The sequence below is a fragment of the Salvelinus fontinalis genome, chromosome 14, assembly GCF_029448725.1.
Source record: "Salvelinus fontinalis isolate EN_2023a chromosome 14, ASM2944872v1, whole genome shotgun sequence".
Taxonomy (NCBI): Eukaryota; Metazoa; Chordata; class Actinopteri; order Salmoniformes; family Salmonidae; genus Salvelinus; species Salvelinus fontinalis.
In genome coordinates this window covers 5,856,970-5,881,109 of record NC_074678.1, presented here as the reverse complement: position 1 = coordinate 5,881,109, position 24,140 = coordinate 5,856,970, and the positions used below count along the sequence as shown (strand labels likewise).

The 24,140-nt window shown below is 45.2% G+C and overlaps 1 protein-coding gene and 1 long non-coding RNA gene across 7 annotated transcripts in view; one reads left to right on the top strand and one right to left on the bottom strand.

Moving 5' to 3' along the window:
- LOC129869442 (myomegalin-like) overlaps positions 1-24,140 on the bottom strand; it is a 139,527-nt gene that overhangs the window by 73,624 nt on the left and 41,763 nt on the right. For 4 of the 6 annotated variants that reach the window (XM_055943858.1, XM_055943860.1, XM_055943861.1 and 1 more), the window contains exon 1: positions 1,898-4,223. In XM_055943858.1, coding sequence (XP_055799833.1) covers positions 1,898-3,205 — 1,308 coding nt within the window. In that variant the 5' untranslated portion in view covers positions 3,206-4,223. Of the gene's footprint in view, positions 1-1,897; positions 4,224-7,833; positions 7,888-9,554; positions 9,670-10,417; positions 10,603-10,845; positions 10,973-16,583; positions 16,661-20,746; positions 20,858-24,140 lie in introns of those variants that run through there. The other 2 variants (XM_055943862.1, XM_055943863.1) reach the window with 1 other exon arrangement.
- On the top strand, positions 14,347-15,495 carry LOC129869444 (uncharacterized). The gene is made up of 3 exons (XR_008761907.1): positions 14,347-14,715; positions 14,832-14,960; positions 15,056-15,495. It is a non-coding gene; the product is annotated as an uncharacterized LOC129869444 (long non-coding RNA).

Here is a 24,140-nt window from a genome sequence, read left to right as displayed (position 1 = left end):
GAAACACACCAGAACACACACAGAGGTTCAGGTTAATACAATAGATATACAGATTCACCTACACACACACTTCCCATGCAGTTGTGTGAGAGAGTGGAAAGTGATGAGGTCAGCTAGCTCACTGCTCGATCAGTTCCGGAGAAAGAAGTCCCCGTTTCCATGGCAGCGTGGTGTTTACTTCCTGTTTGTTGTTTTTCAGATGTACAGATACAGATTGATCTGTACAACCACCCAGCCTGTTGTGGTTTAAAATAAACCACAACTCCACGGTTACATCTAAGAAGGCCTTCTTTATTAATGTGAGCCACTATTTTGGTCTGCATGGTCTCTAATAGTCAATAATAGGAAAATAACTCAATTGTCTTTGTCATTTAATTTCCAGGATCAGCCAATCAGCCTCATCAGACTATCACCTGGAATATGTGTGATACGATCCGCTACCACATGCTGTCCTGTAAACTCATTACAGGTAGGACACACACACACACACACACACACACACACACACACACACACACACACACACGACTGGATGCTGTTCCATTGGCTTCGTGAATCGACAACCCAGTACACTCCCCGAGTCATGCTTATCAACAGGCCAAGTTTGGGGTCACTTAGAAATGTCCTTGTTTTGAAAGAAAAGCACATTTTTTGGCCATTAAAATAACATCAAATTGATCAGAAATACAGTGTAGACATTGTTAATGTTGTAAATGACTATTGTAGCTGGAAACAGCTGATTTTTAACTTCTTATGGCTGGGGGCAGTATTGAGTAGCTTAGATGAATAAGGTGCCCAGAGTAAACTGCTGAAAACTGTTGTGCTGATTAATGAAGCAATAAAACTGGCCTTCTTTAGACTAGTTGAGTATCTGGAGTGTCAGCATTTGTGGGTTCGATTACAGGCTCAAAATGGCCAGAAACAAAGAACTTTATTCTGAAACTCGTCAGTCTATTCTTGTTCTGAGAAATGAAGGATATTCCATGCGAGAAATTGTCAAGAAACTGAAGATCTCGTACAACGCTGTGTACTACTCCCTTCACAGAACAGCGCAAACTGGCTCTAACCAAAATAGAAAGAGGAGTGGGAGGACCCGGTGCACAACTGAGCAAGAGGACAAGTACATTAGAGTGTCTAGTTTTAAAAACAGACGCCTCACAAATCCTCAACTGGCAGCTTCATTAAATAGTACCCACAAAACACCAGTCTCAAAGTCAACAGTGAAGAGGCGACTCCGGGATGCTGGCCTTCTAGGCAGAGTTGAAAAGAAAAAAGCCATATCTCAGACTGGCCAATGAAAAGAAAAGATTAAGATGGGCAAAAGAACACAGACACTGGACAGAGGAACTCTGCCTAGAAGGACAGCATCCCGGGGTCACCTCGTCACTGTTGACATTCAGACTGGTGTTTTTCTTTCAAAAACAAGGACATTTCTAAGTGACCCCAAACTTTTGAACGGTAGTGTAGGTCAACACTATGAGCCTGACAGACAGACGAGGCCAGCAACTGGCTAACTATTAACATGACAAAAAGCCTGTCTAACACGAGGCCGCTGCCATGGCTACGGCCATGTTGCTAGGATAGCGATGAGAGTGGTAATCAAGGGGCCAGCTGTGTTCAGCTGTATGATTGGTGGATGGCTAAAAAAGCCAATCAAATACGGCCAAAAGCCTTGGCCTTGTTCATTCATATTAATTAATAGACATTGAAACTGCAGATTAGCTGGAGAGGATCCATCTCAACTGTAATATCACAGACTATGTGGACATTCTATAAATCACTAGGGGAAAACTGGCAGAATGAAGCTCTATACAGGGCAAGGCCCATAGAAGCTGATCTGGTAGTTCCAGTGTGTCTGATCTAAGAGCATGGGGCTGGTGGTTGTCCTGCTGGCTACCTGCTGGAAGCGGAAGGGCCCACACTGGACATAGTCATCCAACCACTGCTCCTCCATCGCTGACAGCTCTGTCTGCAGCTCCTGCTGACTGCTGGGGGTCACCAGATCTGGGATGGCAGGGTGGGAGTAGAGCTCATAGTCTGGGGTCCTGAGGGACTGGGGGAGACCCATCTCCAGTTTGGGTTTAACTAGGATAGGGAGCCGGCTGCCTTGAGGGGACTTTAGAGGTCTGTACTCCCAGTTCCTCACTAGACTTAGCGCCAGCTCCAGGGTCAACCCAGAGACTGACTTGTCCCTGGGGGCCACATCCCACTGGAGGTGCGGGCCCCTCCTCTGAACCCTCCCTGGGTCCTTCTCTCCTCTCTCTCTCTCCTCTTCCTCTCGGTGGGTGGCACAGGGCCGAGCCACGTCCACAGCTGTGTCCAGAGATTCAACCGACGTGCCCGGGCTGAGGGTCATCCTCTCTGGGTCCCCATCACACAGCGTCCTGTCGCTCTCTGGTTCCATGGGAGGGGACTCGGAGGGGACGGGCGTGGACTCTGACCCTGTGGAGGTCTCCTCGCCACCCATGGTGCTGCCTGAGTACCGAGTAGAGGGTCCACAAGACGTGCTCCTCCTGCCCACCCACCGAGGGACCTTACACACAGCCTCGTAGTCAGAGTCGGCCACACGGAGAGCGGCGCATCCCCTGCACCGCCTGGAGCGATGCCCAGAGAGAGCCTCCAATCCCGTGCACTGAGGGTGATGATGCTGGGTGTGGTGCTGGGGGTCTGGGGCTGGGCTCTGCTGGTCCTCGTGGTCGGCCCAGGACTCGTACACAGAGTAGGCCAGGTCGTCCTGGAGCAGGGCGCTGTACCTGGCCTCCTGCAGGGCTGACAGGTCCACTACAGAGGAGTCACCCTCAGACCGCCCAGCACCCTCTGTCTCTCCTTCCCCAGTACCCCCCAGCCGCATCCCCATCCCAGTCTGATCCAGGGTCTGGTCCTGAGGGTTGTTCTTCCGGTACAGGCCTCCTATACACTGTCTAAGCCGGTCCTTCTCCTGCAGCAGCTTGTGCAGGCGCTCCAGAGACAGGGCCTCCACACGGGCGATCACTGTGTCGAAACGGTACATGCGGTCCAGCATGAAGGTACACTTGGAGCAGGCGAACTCCCCACGGCCGTCGCGGGTCAGCTCTCTGCCCAGGGCGTGGGACAGCAGCACCTGCAGGTTGAGTTTGGAGGCCGGATGGAAGATCCATCGCCGTTGGTTACCGCAGAGCTCGCGGGCACAGATCCGACACACTTCCTTCATTTTGACGTCCAACATCACAGATAATATCTGCTTTCAGTTTAACTTTGGGGTGGGGATTGTGTCTGTTCTGGTTGCTCAGGCAATAAAATAAAGTGTCTTGTACCAACAGGTTGGATATCAATAATCCATCAATAAACCAATTGATTGAAATGATTTAGCTGAGCAATGTTCATGTAGTTTTCTTCAATGTGCTGCTTTCGCAACAACTAATGGGGATGCTAATAAAATAGCTAAATGTATTAAAAAAGTTATCTTCAACATAAACAGGTCAATATTAGCCTAATACATAAACCAGTGCATTGTGCCATATTGCTGTTGGTAAAAACTCCTCGTTGCATCCTCGATGAAGAACCGCATTACAGAAACGGGTATACCATCGCATTGCAGTGCTTTGAAAGAGCGCAATCACATCTATATCAACGCGTTGACTTCTATTCAATGTCATCTAAAGAATATAGACTGTAATCAAACATAGTCAATAGGGAATATAATAAGGAAGAGACGTCTTTCACTTGTGATGAGCGCAGATAAAAATCCATTGTCATTGTCGTTGTAACAATGTCCCTGTCTGCGGCAGGGGCTGCAGCACTTTCAGTTCGTCAATGATACAAAATGTAATCAAACTGATATATACATTACATCAAACCTTCTGGTAACAGAATCAAACTAAATTTGTCAGGATATTTTTGTTTCACTGCAGAAATGCCGATGTAATCTCATATTTTCTAACAGTACTAATCCAAGACAACAAAATGACAGTTCCACTGTCTCATCGCGGCTAATCCGACACGAACACGGAATTCACCACCCGAAACGAAAAGACGGTAGCAGAGACGTCCTTATCAAAAATACATCCTTGTCCCGTTATTTTTCGGCTCCATGATAGCAGTTCACCGGACGCTGTGATGAGGATGGAACGGGAGGTTTGGTTTCCACGGGTTTTAACGTGCATAGTTTATTAGCCTAGGTAGGCTACCGAATAGGGCGAGATGGAAACGTTGACAGAGATTCACTGGACAACCTGGTCTCATAGCATTTCGTATTATTCTGTACATAAATCAGTGCCTACTCCATTTAGTATGATACACTATGTTTCATATGTATGTATTAATTTGCTGTTCCAATTTGCATGATATTGTAACGACCATGGGTTTACAAAATTACAAAATTAAACAAGGTTACAAAATTGAACAAGGTTACAAAATTCAATCCGTTACAATATGTTACGAAAATTGCAAAATGTACAATTTGTCATCAATTTCCAAAACATATGATATGTTACGATTCCAATTTGATGTTGCTAACATTAGCTAAGTGGCTAATGCTAACATTAGTTAGCTGGATAACTTTAGCTAGGCTAAGGTTAGGGTTAAGGTTAGGAGTTAGGTTAAAGGGTTAGGATTAGGGGAAGGGTTATCTAACAGGCTAAGTAGTTGCAAAGTAGCTAAAAGGTAGTAAGTACTTGCAATGTTGCTAATTAGCAAAAATTCTAAAGTTGTCCGTAATGAGATTCGAACACGCAACTTTTGGGTTGCTAGACGTTTGTGTTATACGCCCATTCACCCAATCTGACCTCAAGTAACCTTCTGTTTTATGTAACCATACCAAATGTAACATAGACTGATTTGAGAATCCCGGAACCACATGTACTATGTTACATCTAGACTATGAGACCAGGCTGCACTGGAAGGTACCATTTCACTGAAACAGGGATGATAGATTCCTCCTGGGCATAAGGCCTGCCTGACTGCCTGACAGTCTTAAAACATCACATTATGTAACCAAATACATTTATGTTATTATTGCTTTAGATCCTCCCTCCACAATTTATAGATATTCATAAGATAGATAAGGTGGAAATTACTATAGGCCTAAAAAGTATGCCTATAGAGATAGCCAGTATCTGATTATCTGTTTTATGACAAAAGCCATATCCCATTATACCCTGGTTATTATAATACATAATAGAAATATGAAGGCATAGCCTAATATAATATAACATCTAAACACGTTAGCTTCTGAGCTGTGTGTGTGTGTGTGTGTGTGTGTGTGTGTGTGTGTGTGTGTGTGTGTGTGTGTGTGTGTGTGTGTGTGTGTGTGTGTGTGTGTGTGTGTGTCACTGTGTGCTTGAAACTTAGAATTAGGCCACCATTTCATGTTCATTTACTTGAAACGTGTCTTTCCACTCTGCTGAAGTCATAGGCTACTACGTTAGAATGAGTTCATCTGTACACTGAGGCAGGAATTTCCCAGCAGCACCCAGGCTTTTGGCCTTCACACGGAGGCCCTCACGTCAGCCAAAAACATGAAGGGATAAGGGGAAGAGAGCCCCTGCTACCAGCATGAAGGGATAAGGGGAAGAGAGGCCCTGCTACCAACATGAAGGGATAAGGGGAAGAGAGGCCCTGCTACCAACATGAAGGGATAAGGGGAAGAGAGACCCTGCTACCAACATGAAGGGATAAGGGGAAGAGAGACCCTGCTACCAGCATGAAGGGATAAGGGGAAGAGAGACCCTGCTACCAACATGAAGGGATAAGGGGAAGAGAGGCCCTGCTACCAACATGAAGGGATAAGGGGAAGAGAGGCCCTGCTACCAACATGAAGGGATAAGGGGAAGAGAGACCCTGCTACCAACATGAAGGGATAAGGGGAAGAGAGACCCTGCTACCAACATGAAGGGATAAGGGGAAGAGAGACCCTGCTACCAACATGAAGGGATAAGGGGAAGAGAGACCCTGCTACCAACATGAAGGGATAAGGGGAAGAGAGACCCTGCTACCAACATGAAGGGATAAGGGGAAGAGAGACCCTGCTACCAACATGAAGGGATAAGGGGAAGAGAGGCCCTGCTACCAACATGAAGGGATAAGGGGAAGAGAGACCCTGCTACCAGCATGAAGGGATAAGGGGAAGAGAGACCCTGCTACCAACATGAAGGGATAAGGGGAAGAGAGGCCCTGCTACCAACATGAAGGGATAAGGGGAAGAGAGACCCTGCTACCTACCAATCACATAATACTGTGTGATGCACTGATGGGAGTTTAGCCTGAATCCTGCCTCTCAGAACCCCTAGGCTTTCCCGTGCAGTAAGAGCATGAATCTTCCCCACCCAGCACCCTTTCATTACCAGTCTTGTTTATGTTGATGTAAATGATCAGTCCTGATTTGTTTTTTCCAGAGGGTGCAGACCTTTGGGAACTCAAGTGTACTAACCTCTAATGTACATTTGTCACCCAATAAGCTCAAATAAATTAATCCTGGAGACGTCATAACGCCATAACAGCGATCGACCCTAACGATCAACGCAATCAAAACTCTATTAATCCTAATCAGTGGGAATAACAACGTCTCTTTAGTCATTACTCTACTGTTCATTTCTCTGTAAGTGACAGAAATAAAGAGTCATGAAAGGGTGACTAAATACATTTCCCTTTTGGGGTGTCTCTTTTGTTGGTGTGCCATGTCAACAACCGATTCATTCCTCCCGTAATTAAAATTCACTTACATCATGGCCTTTTAAAAGACAGAAGTGCCAGACTGCAATGTGATTGTAATTATAGCTGCCGTGAGTTAGGATACCCAGTTTAACCTTTGAAATAACTGTGTGTGTGTGTGTGTGTGTGTGTGTGTGTGTGTGTGTGTGTGTGTGTGTGTGTGTGTGTGTGTGTGTGTGTGTGTGTGTGTGTGTGTGTGTGTGTGTGTGTGTGTGTGTGTGTGTGTGTGTGTGTGTGCGTGCGTGCGTGCGTGCGTGCGTGCGTGCGTGCGTGCGTGTGTGACACATTTACATCAACATAACCCATCTTTTTGATTAGCTGTAATACATGATGCAAGTAAACAGGAATAGAAGAATATAATACTGTAGAAGAATACATCTCAATATGAAATTCAAGTCCCATTACATCCAAACCAGACAACATTGCATGATTTTCTCACAGTGCCATGGCAACAAGCAATATTATATAATACAGCTGAAACATGAAACCCAGCTAGATATGCTCAATACTGTAGAGGGAGAGATTTTAATGTTGAACAATATTTCTGAGTGACCCAAATGCACCAAGCATTGTGATCCTTGTGCATTTGTGTAACAGCATGTGAGTCTGTGGCACCTTAATGGGGGAGGACAGGCTCGTAGTAATGACTGGAGCGGAGTCAGTGGAATGGTATCAAATACATTAAACACATGGTTTCCATGGTTTCCAGGTGTTTGATGTCATTCCCTTCACTCCGTTCCTGACATTATTATGAGCCGTTCTCCTCTCAGCACCATGTGTGTATATGTGTGTATGCAATATGTCCTCTATTTTACATGCAGTTTGCATTGGGTTCCAACAGAGGGCAACCTCCGACCATTTGTCCCTGCAGGGAGCATGGAGCGGGTTGACACGGTTCTCACATACCATTGCCTTGCTATCAAACACTGGCCTCGGCAACGCTGGCTACAGGCCTTGAATTCCATCCCTCATCTCGCAAACTTCAGTTTATCATCATTTCCTGCAGCCCACTTCACCAGTGTTCCTGTCTCTGTGTGTGTGTGCATGTTCATGCTCCAAAAGCATATGTCAAACCAATAGAATCATAACCCTTCAGATTCCCACAACAGACATAGGATCGGATGGCAGTAATTCTGCCCCACATACCTGCATCTCCTGCTGGACACAGCTCTTCTTCCGATTCATCTCACCCCGCAGCAACTGTGGACAATAAGGATGGTCATCATACTCAATCTGATGTTCCTCAGAAAAATGTGAAAACAAATATATGAATGACAGGATTGCATTGCATGACGCTCTGTGAAAAGGGTCACCTTTTCTTAGCAGGATATCATAGAGTTCCACTATCCTACTACATTCTAGGATTAAAAATAGACATGGAGGCACTCGTGAGTCCTGCTGCATACAATCTATAAACTCCATCTGTGAATCTCCATATCATGGTGGTGCTGAGGTGTGTTAGTCTAGTCTTTGACGAGGTGTGCTAGCCTAGCCTTGTGATGAGGTGTGCTAGCCTAGTCTTGTGATGAGGTGTGCAAGCCTAGCCTTGTGATGAGGTGTGCTAGCCTAGCCTTGTGATGAGGTGTGCTAGCCTAGCCTTGTGATGAGGTGTGCTAGCCTAATCTTGTGATGAGGTGTGCTAGCCTAGCCTTGTGATGAGGTGTGCTAGCCTAGCCTTGTGATGAGGTGTGCTAGCCTAGCCTTGTGATGAGGTGTGCTAGCCTAGCCTTGTGATGAGGTGTGCTAGCCTAGCCTTGTGATGAGGTGTGCTAGCCTAGCCTTGTGATGAGGTGTGCTAGCCTAGCTGAGCGATGAGATGTGCTATCCTAGCAATGAGGTGTGCTAGCCTAATCTTGTGATGAGGTGTGCTAGCCTAGCTAGCCTAGTCTTGTGATGAGGTGTGCAAGCCTTGTCTTGTGATGAGGTTTGCTAGCCTAGTCTTGTGATGAGGTGTGCTAGCCTAATCTTGTGATGAGGTGTGCTAGCCTAGCTAGCCTAGTCTTGTGATGAGGTGTGCAAGCCTTGTCTTGTGATGAGGTTTGCTAGCCTAGTCTTGTGATGAGGTGTGCAAGCCTTGTCTTGTGATGAGGTTTGCTAGCCTAGTCTTGTGATGAGGGGTGCAAGCCTTGTCTTGTGATGATGTTTGCTAGCCTAGCCTTGTGATGAGGTGTGCTAGCTTAGCCTTGTGATGAGGTGTGCTAGCCTAGCGTGCCACCGTGGCATTAGTTGCCGGGGTGCCACTGACCTATATACAACATGCTTAGAAATACAGGACAGATATGGAAACAGCATCTCAACCAACCATCTGGGTTCAGCCGTTCAGCCATTCTTTGAGATGGGGGAGGAGAGGGGGCAAGGGGGGAGGAGAGGTATGGCTAAACAGTGAAGAGTGTGACCCATATCTCAATAGCTAGCTGTGAGCACAGTAGATTTGGCCCTCGCGTGACCGATCAAATATCCAAACCAGTACTAGACCCCTAGTCATAAAACTAAATGTCACCCGGCTTCATATTTGTGGACCGGTTAGGATTTGTGTGAAGACGTGTGTAGCATCTGTTTCTGTAGTAAATACTGTTCATCATGAACTGTAAATTAATGGTGTGAGAGAGAGAGAGAGAGAGAGAGAGAGAGAGAGAGAGAGAGAGAGAGAGAGAGAGAGAGAGAGAGAGAGAGAGAGAGAGAGAGAGAGAGAGAGAGAGAGAGGAGAGAGAGAGAGAGAGAGAGAGAGAGAGAGAGAGAGAGAGAGAGAGAGAGAGAGAGAGAGAGAGAGGGAGATGCTGATGGGTTGTGTATACCAGATATATACAGTAATTGTGTACTCTATGTGACCCAGTTTGATCCCACTTCAATTGTGGGGTTTTGTTTACCTCTGCATCGCTGTCTTTCTTCTGGAGGGAAGAGGAGAGGTCATGAACTCTGACCTCCAGCTCTCCGACCCTGTGGCTCAGCAACCTCCTTTCTTCAGTCAGCTCCTCTATTATTCTGAGGGAGAGAGAGAGAGAGAGAGAGAGAGAGAGAGAGAGAGAGAGAGAGAGAGAGAGAGAGAGAGAGAGAGAGAGAGAGAGAGAGAGAGAGATCAACAACATAAATGTTCGCTATTTAAAGCACCACAGAGACTTTAATGTCATTAGGTTGGGCTGGGGCCTAGAGCGCGTATGTTTTATGACGGTTGGGCTGAAGGTCCTCATGAAGCAAGTACTGTACTGTACCACCTCCTGGACTGATATGTGATCCCATATCCCTGGTTCAGTAGAGGACAGTATGTTGGGCACGACAGCCACTGTTATTCTTATCAGTGTGTGAATGACAATGTCATTGTCAAAGTCAATGTGAATCAATGCCAATGCTAATAGGCCTACCAAAACCAATGCCAATGCTAATAGGCCACTCAATGCTAATAGGCCTACCAATGCTAATTAGCCTACCAATGCTAATAGGCCTACCAATGCCAATGCTAATAGGCCACTCAATGCTAATATGCCTACCAATGCTAATAGGCCTACCAATGCCACTGCTAATCGGCCACCAAATGCTAATAGGCCTACCAATGCTAATAGGTCTACCAATGCCAATGTCAATACTAATGTGAGTGCCAGACATTCTCAGCTGTATAATACGACCGGTAGGCAGTAGAGGAAGTCTCTTGTATTAAAGCCACACATTACTCTGAGAGAAACACCACACTGACATGCCAGTCATGCCTCAATAACCACCTGTCTTCCATCCTCACCTCTCCTTCTCTGCCAAGGCCTCCTTCTGCAGCCTGGCTCCTAGTGACCCTCCCTTACACTCTTCCTCGTCCTCATCCTCCTCCATCTTCATCATCATCTCTCTCTCCAGGACCAGGCAGCGCTGGGACTCTTCCTCTGCTAGAGAGGCCATCTCCTCAGCCTCGGCCCGCGCTAGCTGGACCTCCTGACAACATCACAGCAGAGGAGGAGAGTGGTCATGCCAATAGTTTATTAACATTTAGTTATGGAGGGTTGTTTACAACACAATGCATCAGGTTTGAGGAGGGGAGATGTGTACCGTATATTTACAATAGTATTACTGGAGCACTGTATTAGGTGTGGGAGGAGTGGAGACATGCAAACAGGATTGAGGAGTGTCAGTGAAATGTAACCGCATCAGTGTGTGTATTAATGTGTGCGTGTGTACCTCCTGCAGCAGCTGGACCTTGGTTTCCAGGATCTCCCGCATGTGGCTGACCTCCTGCTGCCTCGCCTCACAGCCACGCTGCTGCTCCTTCTCCTCATTCTGATTGGTCTGGCTCTCAGACGTCGACCTGTCAGAGCACAGGATCACAGCGATACAGCAGAAATATAAATGACACATCGCAGAATGAAAATATCACATCCTGTACCTCTATTTACATAACATATGTTCATACAAAAATGATACATGTTTCTGTAGACATCACCTCACAGTACAGTTAGAGTTAGATTACCGCACCTCACAGTACAGTTAGAGTTAGATTACTGCACCTCACAGTACAGTTAGAGTTCGATTACTGCACCTCACAGTACAGTTAAAGTTAGATTACTGCACCTCACAGTACAGTTAGAGTTCGATTACTGCACCTCACAGTACAGTTAAAGTTAGATTACTGCACCTCACAGTACAGTTAGAGTTAGATTACTGCACCTCACAGTACAGTTAGAGTTAGATTACTGCACCTCACAGTACAGTTAGAGTTAGATTACTGCACCTCACAGTACAGTTAAAGTTAGATTACTGCACCTCACAGTACAGTTAGAGTTAGATTACTGCACCTCACAGTACAGTTAGAGTTAGATTACTGCACCTCACAGTACAGTTAGAGTTAGATTACTGCACCTCACAGTACAGTTAGAGTTAGATTACTGCACCTCACAGTACAGTTAGAGTTAGATTACTGCACCTCACAGTACAGTTAAAGTTAGATTACTGCACCTCACAGTACAGTTAGAGTTAGATTACTGCACCTCACAGTACAGTTAGAGTTAGATTACTGCACCTCACAGTACAGTTAGAGTTAGATTACTGCACCTCACAGTACAGTTAGAGTTAGATTACTGCACCTCACAGTACAGTTAGAGTTAGATTACTGCACCTCACAGTACAGTTAGAGTTAGATTACTGCACCTCACAGTACAGTTAGAGTTAGATTACTGCACCTCACAGTACAGTTAGAGTTAGATTACTGCACCTCACAGTACAGTTAGAGTTAGATTACTGCACCTCACAGTACAGTTAAAGTTAGATTACTGCACCTCACAGTACAGTTAGAGTTAGATTACTGCACCTCACAGTACAGTTAGAGTTAGATTACTGCACCTCACAGTACAGTTAGAGTTAGATTACTGCACCTCACAGTACAGTTAGAGTTAGATTACTGCACCTCACAGTACAGTTAGAGTTAGATTACTGCACCTCACAGTACAGTTAGAGTTAGATTACTGCACCTCACAGTACAGTTAGAGTTAGATTACTGCACCTCACAGTACAGTTAGTTAGATTACTGCACCTCACAGTACAGTTAGAGTTAGATTACTGCACCTCACAGTACAGTTAAAGTTAGATTACTGCACCTCACAGTACAGTTAGAGTTAGATTACTGCACCTCACAGTACAGTTAGAGTTAGATTACTGCACCTCACAGTACAGTTAGAGTTAGATTACTGCACCTCACAGTACAGTTAGAGTTAGATTACTGCACCTCACAGTACAGTTAGAGTTAGATTACTGCACCTCACAGTACAGTTAGAGTTAGATTACTGCACCTCACAGTACAGTTAGAGTTTGCCCTGGGCTGCTGCTGTTCTAAACACAATGTTGCTCTAACTGCTTTTCCACTTTGGCTATCAGTCAGCCTTTTTATAAATCTAATGACAATCACAGAAGAGAGAGAGCAAGAGAAATAGAGATGGAGAGAGAGAAAGAGAGAGAGACAGAGAGGGATGGAGAGAGAGAGACAGAGGGAGAGAGAGAGACAAAGAGAGGGAGAGAGAGAGAGACAGAGAGAGAGACAGAGAGGGAGGGAGAGAGAGAGACAGAGATGGAGGGAGAGACAGAAAGAGAGAGACAGAGAGAGAGAATCAGAGAGGGAGGGAGGGAGGGAGAGGGAGAGACAGAGAGGGAGAGAGAGAGAGAGACAGAGAGAGAGAACACCCCCTGGTCTAAAGGGACTGACCCTGTTCTGTACCCATTCTCCTCCTGGGCTATAGTGTTGGAGAGATTTCACTGTGTCTTGACAAAGTACTTAATTGATTTATTAAGTATTTATTTCTCTGCATACAGTGCTGATGAATTAAAATTGGTACACAGAACTCCAATAAATGATTTTATGTTTGTGTGGAGGGATCACACCTACATAAACTGTAACTCATTTTTAACATTTAGAATTTTTTTTAATTTCCTGATTATAGAATATACAGTACCTGTTCATTAATTGTACTGAGAAATAACTTTCCTATGATAGAGGAAAAGTCCTGCACAAAAAACACCCATTACTTCCCAAAAATATACCAGGTTAATGTTTCTCACAACCGTGTGGACCACCTTTAGACAACACTAACTCAGACTAGAATAATCGAATCAGAGTCCTCTATTTGAGGCCTTAACCTAAAATACTGTAAAACCCATAACACCTACGAGACATACTGTTTAAATAGTAAAAGAAACCCCACAGTAGAAAGTACACGGAAGGTGTGAGTGTTGTCAGAACGAGAGCTTCTGCATTTCCACTGGTGTTGCTGCTGTGTTTAAAAAATGTTTATTTCACCTTTATTTAACCAGGTAGGCCAGTTGAGAACAAGTTCTCATTTACAACTGCGACCTGGCCAAGATAAAGCAAAGCAGTGCGACAAAAACAACAACACAGAGTTACACATGGGATGAACAAAAGTACAGTCAATAGCAATAGAAAAATCTATGTACAGTGTGTGCAAATGTAGTAAGGAGGTAAGGCAATAAATAGGCCATAGAAGCGAAGTAATTACAATTTAGCAAATGAACACTGATAGATGTGCAGATGATGATGTGCAAGTAGAAATACTGCTGTGTAAAAGAGCACACCAGTATTTCGTCTGGGTCACAGGCTCAGGGAGAGAGGGAGGGCGGGAATGAAGTTCACTATGAGAGCCAGAAGACACTAACTTCAACCTTAACTGACCTACTGGCAACCACCACCAAACCTGACATCATGTGGACTGAGCTGAAGGAGCTGAGATACATGGTGGTGGAACAGAGAGTGGAGCTGAAATTCTATAAGAGCCAGGTAGAGGACCTGAAAACATTGAGCGCAGGTCATTTGTGACAGTCATATTTTAATTTTACCAATTAAGTCTCATATCTTATATTATTAGTAGCCTAAACAAACTCAGCTGTGAAAGGATACTGATTGAATGTTGTTCTATCCATGGGGACCAGAATGACAATCAGCGAGAGAGAGAGAGAGAGAGAGAGAGAGAGAGAGAGAGAGAGAGAGAGAGAGAGAGAGAGAGAGAGAGAGAGAGAGAGAGAGAGAGAGAGAGAGAGAGAGAGAGAGAGAGAGAGAGAGAGAGAGAGAGAGAGAGAGAGAGAGAGAGAGAGAGAGAGAGAGAGAGGGGAGAGAGAGAGGGGAGAGAGAGAGGAGAGAGAGAGGGGAGAGAGAGAGGAGAGAGAGAGAGAGAGAGAGAGAGAGAGAGAGAGAGAGAGAGAGAGAGAGAGAGAGAGAGAGAGACAGAGAGAGGTGGAGGAACTGAAGAGACAGAATGCAGATACTACATCACAACTTACAGACGTCAGCATGGCGTTACAGTGATGTTCATTATAAATGTTTAACGTGACTGTAATGAGAAGTCAACCTGAGGCACTAAACTACTGTACTGCGTTGTTTTGCTGGTTGCCTAGGAGACCGAGACATTATTTTGCAGTCGTTCAAGTTCACCAGAGTTCAAAGGCGTGGTGCTAGTGCGGATCGTAGATGTACCAGAAAAAGGAAATGGAAGTATTACCTTCGGGAAAACTGTTCAAATGTGCTCCAGACCCCTACTTTCCCCGATAATGGTAGCAGCATATGGACATATAAAAAGATACAACGGATAACAGAATAAGATATTTGCTTGATAATCGCAATGACTAAGCCGTAGCTTTTAGTTGTTTATTCTTATCCATATTCACAGACAAACCAAAGATGGCGTTCTTCACTGCTCTGACTGACGATATTCAACTTGGACCATTCAGCAATGAAACTACTCTAACCTACAGCAAAGTCGTCACAAACATCGGCAAGGCTTACAACCAATTTAAAGGTACTACATCCATTTCAGCTATATGATAGACAGCTGAAGAAAAATGTACTTGTGAATATATACATATTCATTTCTTGATGCATGTCTCTTCACAGCACCAGTAAGGGGAGTCTCTAATTCAGATACAGCGCTCCATGGATCTTGACAAATATATATCCACAAACGGGTGTATTTTTGTACAAGAATGATCAGAGAATGGCTTCCACATATGAAGGGGACAATGATGGCATGTTTAGGAATGTATCTAATGCAGCTGTCCTGGAGTTAGAGGTGGGAGATGTGGTTTACGTGCGTCTCCCTGTAAACTACCGAATCTATGCTGGTTCAGACAATAAGAGCACCTTCAGTGGCTTCCTGCTCTTCACCATTTAAGTGATGATCTGCTCACCAGCGTTTTGGTGTGTCGATGAGAGACCACAGTGTTTTCCCTCCCACCAATAAAAACATGAACCTAGTGATTTGTTCCCAGACTTTTTCCTTCATGTAATTAGGTATGGCGTACTTCTATGAGAAGTAACACTATTATTCTTGAATCTAACATTTAGTACTGTAAATAGAGAGAACAATAATAAAAATAAACAGTGAAAAAAATACAACCCTGAAGATGAATGAATTTGAATGGATTTTTAGTAAAGTAAGAATATATAGAGTAGATAGATGATGAAGGAGGGAGGGTTCTACTTTAGAACCAACCTTATAGAGGGAGATATATGAGAGGGTATAGAGCAGTGGTATTCAAAGGCAGGGTCACGGCCCCTCGTGGGGTCACAGATTATTGTATGGGACAATATATATTTTTGAGAAAGATAAATAAATAAATATAATTGTACTGAGTAAATATACATATTGGTTTCTTTTCATTTTAATAAGAGATTAAAATTCAATGAACTGAAGGTTATTTGTTCATGTATAAATCTAAACGTACCAATTGTAAGGTTGTGGCATAAGATTTGCTGTGGGGTGGGGTCACGAGAAATTCTTGAGGAAAAAATGGGGTCCCCAGAAATTTGGGTGGAAAAAACGGGGTGCCCGCTGAACAAGTTAGAATACCAGTGGTATAGAGTATGTTGTATCTAAGGAGATATATCTCTACCACTGAGAGACACTGAGACAGACAGCTGCTCTATTTACAGACAGGTGCTGGTGCTCAAATACTCCTTGGCTCAGCAAAACAACCCAGAGACTACCCTCCTCTCCCTATCACCCTCTCCCTCTGTCTCTACCTCTCCTTCATTTTACCGACAGGCTACCCCTCTTCTCTCACTATCGTCCTCTCACTTCATCTCTCCCTCATCCCTTTATCTTTAGTCCAACTATCTACAGAGGGCACTTCATACTCTTCAAAAGCATGTCAGAGCCTGGCCCTCTCCACCAGGCATTCCTACGGGCTTTAAAGCTGTTGTTAGGTGAGTCTACATGACAGAGGGAGGGTTAAGACGGGTTAGTATAAGACCAGCACCCTCATGGCCTGAGGACAGCTGTAGTCTGAAGAGTGAACAGCAGGAATCTATCTGAGGACCAGACTGGACAGTACAGGGGGGATTTATTACCTCCTGTGTGCATATAGAGATCAACTGTACACTACTAGTATCTGTCTGTGCAATGACATGGTAGTTGACTCACAAGGCCTTGTCCAGAATCTCCTGTTTCTCTGTGAGTTCCTGCTTCAAGCTCTCCACCTCCACTTTCAACTCAATGTTCTGGAACACACAGAGAGAAACACGTCAAATCACAAAACAACAATATATCACACAGAAACCATGAACTGTGCATATGTAATATATAATGAAACAAAAAAATTGTGTAGCTGTTCAATTCTGTTAAGAGGCATGAAGTGACTCAGATTAGCTTCATAATATAGTATACAAAATGAATCTCCCAAAGTACACAACCCATATCTCAGTGATATGAGAGTGAAGCAGGTTTATAAATAGCATAGAGGGATATGAACACCTGCTAGTTCCCTCCCCAGCCCCCCCATCCCTCCCCCAGACCCCTATCTAACCCCCTCCCCTCTCTTCCCCCTACTGCCCCCAGCACACAGCAACAGGGACAGTTTTAACCCCAGGTACTGGAGAAGGACAGTAACAGTTTGTTAATAGCAGTGGGAATACTGTACTCAAGTGACTTGTTAGATACAGAGTATGATGTATAACTCATAACAAAGACATGTTGAATTGCTAACCTGTTACTCTGTAAACCTGTTACTCTGTCAACCTGTTACTCTGTAAACCGTATGAGCATACCGACACATACACTGCATGTATGGACATTGACACACACACACACGCACGCACGCACAACACACACACACACATAAGGAATGCACGCACGCAGACAAGCATAATAAACACACAAATCAAATCAAATTGTATTTGTCACATGCGCCGAATACAACAGGTGTAGACCTTAACGTGAAATGTTTACTTACAAGTCCTTAACCAACTGTGTCTGATCTGTCAACATTACTGGACTACTGTCTCTGATCTGTCAACATAACTGGACTACTGTCTCTGATCTGTCAACATTACTGGACTACTGTCTCTGGTCTGTCAACATTACTGGACTACTGTCTCTGGTCTGTCAACATTACTGGACTACTGTCTCTGTTCTGTCAACATTACTGGACTACTGTCTCTGTTCTGTCAACATTACTGGACTACTGTCTCTGATCTGTCAACATTACTGGACTACTGTCTCTGATCTGTCAACATTACTGGACTACTGTCTCTGATCTGTCAACATTACTGGACTACTGTCTCTGATCTGTCAACATTACTGGACTACTGTCTCTGATCTGTCAACATTACTGGACTACTGTCTCTGATCTGTCAACATTACTGGACTACTGTCTCTGATCTGTCAACATTACTGGACTACTGTCTCTGATCTGTCAACATTACTGGACTACTGTCTCTGATCTGTCAACATTACTGGACTACTGTCTCTGATCTGTCAACATTACTGGACTACTGTCTCTGATCTGTCAACATTACTGGACTACTGTCTCTGTTCTGTCAACATAACTGGACTACTGTCTCTGATCTGTCAACATAACTGGACTACTGTCTCTGATCTGTCAACATAACTGGACTACTGTCTCTGATCTGTCAACATTACTGGACTACTGTCTCTGATCTGTCAACATAACTGGACTACTGTCTCTGATCTGTCAACATTACTGGACTACTGTCTCTGATCTGTCAACATTACTGGACTACTGTCTCTGATCTGTCAACATAACTGGACTACTGTCTCTGATCTGTCAACATAACTGGACTACTGTCTCTGATCTGTCAACATTACTGGACTACTGTCTCTGATCTGTCAACATAACTGGACTACTGTCTCTGATCTGTCAACATTACTGGACTACTGTCTCTGTTCTGTCAACATTATAAATCAGGAGGTGCACGAAGTTAACTGCACATACTTTTCAGCCATGGCATTTAGAAGGAGCAAAACAAATGTTACAATCAAATGTTTTAATCTGATTTGATTCTGTTGGTATTGGTCATGGCTTGTCTGGACACAAAACATTGTTGTTCCTGTCGCTCTGTCGGTCCTTAATCGTTGCTCTGCACTTACAAGGAGATCATTGATGTTATTGTTATAATATGATCATGTTTTGATGATACTCACAATAACAATTATTTCTATACTTTGGATAACAACATGAAGGCACATGACCTTTCGATGAGTTCTACTGAGGGAGCTGCTAGAGAGATGATCTTTATACTTCAACGGTAATATCAAAGTTGAATATTAATGAAGTAATCATCTAGTCAGCCAACACAGTACATTATCACCGACCCAGTGTTTTATTACAGCAGCTGTAGGTGTCTAGTAACCTGGTCCTAGGTCTGTTTGTGTTGTCTTGCCAAATCCTTTGCATTGATTTGATAATGACAGCAGTGGAGTTGGCAAGACAACACAAACAGGTCTGGGACCAGGCTAGGTGTCTACGGCTGCAGTCAGAGAAGGTCACAGAGGTTGACACAGAAAGCTGATCTGCTAGTCTCACTGCAGCAGATACGCTACAGGCATATGATAAGGCATAAACTGTTCATAGAGTAAATGTCTGCAGATCATATCCCTGGTTTGACTGTAGCCTGCAGTAAGGTCAGAGGGGTGGATATAGAAAGCTGACATCTGTTTGAAACTCTGAGGTGTTCACTGGGGGGTCTCTGATTGGTGGCGTCGGAGGGATTTTCTCAAAAACTATTGGCTCCACTGCCCCCAGGCCAGACAGCAGCTGCTGAGGTATCACCTTTGCAACAACGACCGGTCTCAACCAGTCTTAACCACATCAGTCAAGTTGCCTGTCCAGTGGGCAGGTCTGTTTTTCAAAATAAATATACAGTACAACGTTGGGATCATGTGATCTAATGTAAGACATTCCATTGTTCACACTATTCATCATATTCCAGTTATTATTAACCATTTACTGCAGTAGGACAAATCAGGGTCACACAGAGTGTTTCTGGGTAGTCTTAAATAAATCTACTTTCAAATAAAAGCATACACCTCACACACATGGTTGTGGGCTTTAAAAAGAAAAAGAAGTCTGATATTTGAAATGATGAAATGTATTACATTTTAGTTTGCATCCCATTATTGCACTTTATAAACATCACAGAAGACTGAAATATAACAAAACTGTTTGACATAGAAACACCACATTTTTGGTGAGTTTTTTGGAAATTATGTTTATTAATTATGAAATTACAAAAAATATGAATAAGATTCTACCCAAGAGGCCACTGGAGGGCGATTTGGCCATTTGACTACAGGAAAGGGGTTAACTAATAATTTTTATATTAGCTCTTTATATTAGCTCTTGCTCTGGGTTTACTCTAGTATCTCTGAGCTCAGATCAGTCTCTAAAGACAGAGCAGTGTAATTGGCAGCTGCAGTTAACACTCAGAAACAGGTCTGAGACCTGTTGAAAAGGGTATAGTGATCATCACTGTCTGGGAGCTGCAGCATAAACAGTCAACAGGAAGAGAGCTGGAAACTACAGTATGTACCGTAAACAACCATAGGAGATACACTGGGCCATGATTACTGTATTCATTCATTCATTCATTCAATTGCATGACTTAGCATAATTTGTTCATCATCTGGAGCTAAATAAACATGTTGATGTATGATGAACCCAGACCACACAGCATAGACCTTCACACAAAACTCTCTCACCTTCTCTCTCTGTCACACACATAGCGACACCGCATATTCAATTGTAAAATAGCAACAAATGGCTATTCCCCCCCATGAAGCTCCCATCCCCTGCCCCTGCTCCCCCCTCCTCTGTCCCTCTTGTGGGACATCGTGGCTGCTCCTCCACCCCTCAGTGCCCCAGTGAGATTCACCCTCTTGTGGGACATCGTGGCTGCTCCTACCCCCTGTCCTCCACCCCTCAGTGCCCCAGTGAGATTCACCCTCTTGTGGGACATCGTGGCTGCTCCTACCCCCTGTCCTCCACCCCTCAGTGCCCCAGTGAGATTCACCCTCTTGTGGGACATCGTGGCTGCTCCTACCCCCTGTCCTCCACCCCTCAGTGCCCCAGTGAGATTCACCCTCTTGTGGGACATCACGGCTGCTCCTACCCCCTGTCCTCCACCCCTCAGTGCCCCAGTGAGACTCACCCTCTTGTGGGACATCACGGCTGCTCCTACCCCCTGTCCTCCACCCCTCAGTGCCCCAGTGAGATTCACCCTCTTGTGGGACATCACGGCTGCTCCTACCCTCTGTCCTCCACCCCTCAGTGCCCCAGTGAGACTCACCCTCCTGTGGACATCATGGCTGCTGTCCTCGTACTTCTGCTGGATCCTCTCCTCCAGGAAGTAGATCCTCAGCTTCAGGCTGAAGTTCTCCTTCTTCAGGTCATTTAGGTGCTGAGAAATAGTACGGTAACCACGGAAACTGTTAGACATGGTGACGGGTTTTTCACAGGGGGCAACAGAGCCCCCCATTCAGTCCCGCATCCTAACTAAAGCAACACAGAATAAAAACATAATAACACGAACAAAGAAGATTTCAAATCTATCAGTAGAACCGTCCTTACTGTCTAACTGTCAACAACTCTAACAGTCAACTATGAAGTGACAGTGAAACTCAGAGAGGAGAGCTGCCCCGTTTTCGACATGGAGGGGTGGGGGCTGGGGGTGTTCGAGGGGGGGGGGGGGTGTTAGAGGGTTGTGTCTGAGTTTCTTTTTTTAACACTGGGAAGTTATTCCAGGAATCTGACACAGGCTGGAGAGAATGGCTCAGACAGACCTCAGGCAGTGCTGTTCTGCTACTGTAGCTGATAGCGAACACATACTGTATGTCACTACTTTTGTACAGTAGCATCGCCTCCCCCCGTCCACCTAGAAGTGGACTTAGTGATTTGGAGGCCATCCACCCAGGAGGGGACTTAGTGATTTGGAGGCCATCCACCCAGGAGTGGACTTGGTGATTTGGAGGCCATCCACCCAGGAGGGGACTTGGTGATTTGGAGGCCATCCACCCAGGAGTGGACTTGGTGATTTGGAGGCCATCCACCCAGGAGTGGACTTGGTGATTTGGAGGCCATCCACCCAGGAGTGGACTTGGTGATTTGGAGGCCATCCACCCAGGAGGGGACTTGGTGATTTGGAGGCCATCCACCCAGGAGGGGACTTGGTGATTTGGAGGCCATCCACCCAGGAGTGGACTTGGTGATTTGGAGGCCATCCACCCAGGAGGGGACTTGGTGATTTGGAGGACCCAGGCAGAGGCCAGTCTGAGCCCCCCCCCCCCCCCCCCTTATTCCCACTGATTTTTGAATGATCTTTTAATGTGCCATGAACACAACCAGTCATGATGTTTTCATCTAATTGTCAAACAAATCACTTCAAAAAGTAGGTTACCTTCGCACGTTAATCCAAAATAATTCCAGCATCCGAACAGTGCACTGTGCACCCGCCAACTTTCTTTCAATTAGCAAGTGGCTGAAACGATCTCACCAGAGAAAGCATCCGAGCGAAACAGTGACTCTCTGTCTTACTACATGTAACCCACGTATCTGATGCTGTCTGGCCAGAAACAGTATGACATATTATTTTTGGCCAGATACATGGGCTACACATACATGTCCTCTGCCTCGACGATGATAGCAGTATTATTACATCCCCCAAAGATAACCCAGAATGGGCTAGGGATAAAAACTACAACCAATAACCCCACAACCCTCCACCCCATACCAGTGCACATACAGGCAGAAACTGCAAAACACCTAAACAAGTTGAACTGGAACCAGAAATGCTGAGACAACACTGTATATGTATATCGAGAGTGAAGCATATGAGATGTGAACGTCAACATGACAACCATGAAGTTACTAGACGCTATCTGATCAGAAGGGGGTGCTATAGCACCACTCTCCTGCCCGGTTCACCTGAGTTAGTGGAGAAACTACACTCTGGAATGCTTCACTGATCCAAGGATATTTTTAGGAGCTATCATGCTCTGGCTGTCGCTGTGGAATTCCAGACTGGTAACTGGCGCTCAGACGAGTAGCGCTGTCCTGTGGGCCGTGAGGGGTAGAAGGGTAGTGGAGGAGAAAGAAAGACACTAAAACAGATTGCCTCACACACACACGCACACACACACACACACACACACACACACACACACACACACACACACACACACACACACACACACACACACACACACACACACACACACACACACACACACACACACACACACACACACAAAAACACACACACACACACACAAAAACACACACACAAATGAGATGGTGTAGGAAAAGTAGACCATACGAACAGTAAGCAAACAAGACTGGCCAGGACAGCGACTAAGTGGCTGAGACACAAACAGGTCAGAGAATGCTCATCATGTGTGACAACACTGTATTCCATCATATAGGATACAGCAGAGCTGAACCCCAGTCCAGTCCACCCATTACAATCAATACAATATATTTCAGCTTTCATAATGTATAGGATACAGCAGAGCTGAAGAGAACACCAGACAACCCATAACACACTGCAACCCAATTAGAGCTCATTCAGAGATCATTGACTGTATTACCCAACCAGCTGCATGTAAAATGAAACCATCCCTATTCTATCAATGTACTTTCCCTTTCTGACGTCTGCTCATCCCTTTACCTTTCTGCTCATCCCTTTACCTTTCTGCTCATCCCATTCCGACGTCTGCTCATCCCTTTCCGACGTCTGCTCATCCCATTCCGACGTCTGCTCATCCCTTTCCGACGTCTGCTCATCCCTTTCCGACGTCTGCTCATCCCTTTCCGACGTCTGCTCATCCCATTCCGACGTCTGCTCATCCCTTTCCGACGTCTGCTCATCCCTTTACCTTTCTGCTCATCCCTTTCCGACGTCTGCTCATCCCATTCCGACGTCTGCTCATCCCTTTCCGACGTCTGCTCATCCCTTTCCGACGTCTGCTCATCCCTTTCCGACGTCTGCTCATCCCATTCCGACGTCTGCTCATCCCTTTCCGACGTCTGCTCATCCCTTTCCATTTCTGCTCATCCCTTTCCGACGTCTGCTCATCCCTTTCCGACGTCTGCTCATCCCTTTCCGATCATCCCTTTCTGACGTCTGCTCATCCTTTTCCCTTTCTGCTCATCCCTTTCCTTTTCTGCTCATCCCTTTCCGAAGTCTGCTCATCCCTTTCCGATCATCCCTTTCTGACGTCTGCTCATCCTTTTCCCTTTCTGCTCATCCCTTTCCCTTTCTGCTAATCCCTTTACCTTTCTGCTCATCCCTTTACCTTTCTGCTCATCCCTTTACCTTTCTGCTAATCCTTTTCCCTTTCTGCTCATCCCTTTACCTTTCTGCTCATCCCTTTACCTTTCTGCTAATCCTTTTCCCTTTCTGCTCATCCCTTTCCCTTTCTGCTCATCCCTTTACCTTTCTGCTCATCCCTTTACCTTTCTGCTCATCCCTTTACCTTTCTGCTCATCCCTTTACCTTTCTGCTCATCCCTTTACCTTTCTGCTAATCCTTTTCCCTTTCTGCTCATCCCTTTACCTTTCTGCTCATCCCTTTACCTTTCTGCTAATCCTTTTCCCTTTCTGCTCATCCCTTTACCTTTCTGCTCATCCCTTTACCTTTCTGCTCATCGTCTAGTGACAGTACTACATGAGATGGAGCGCATGCA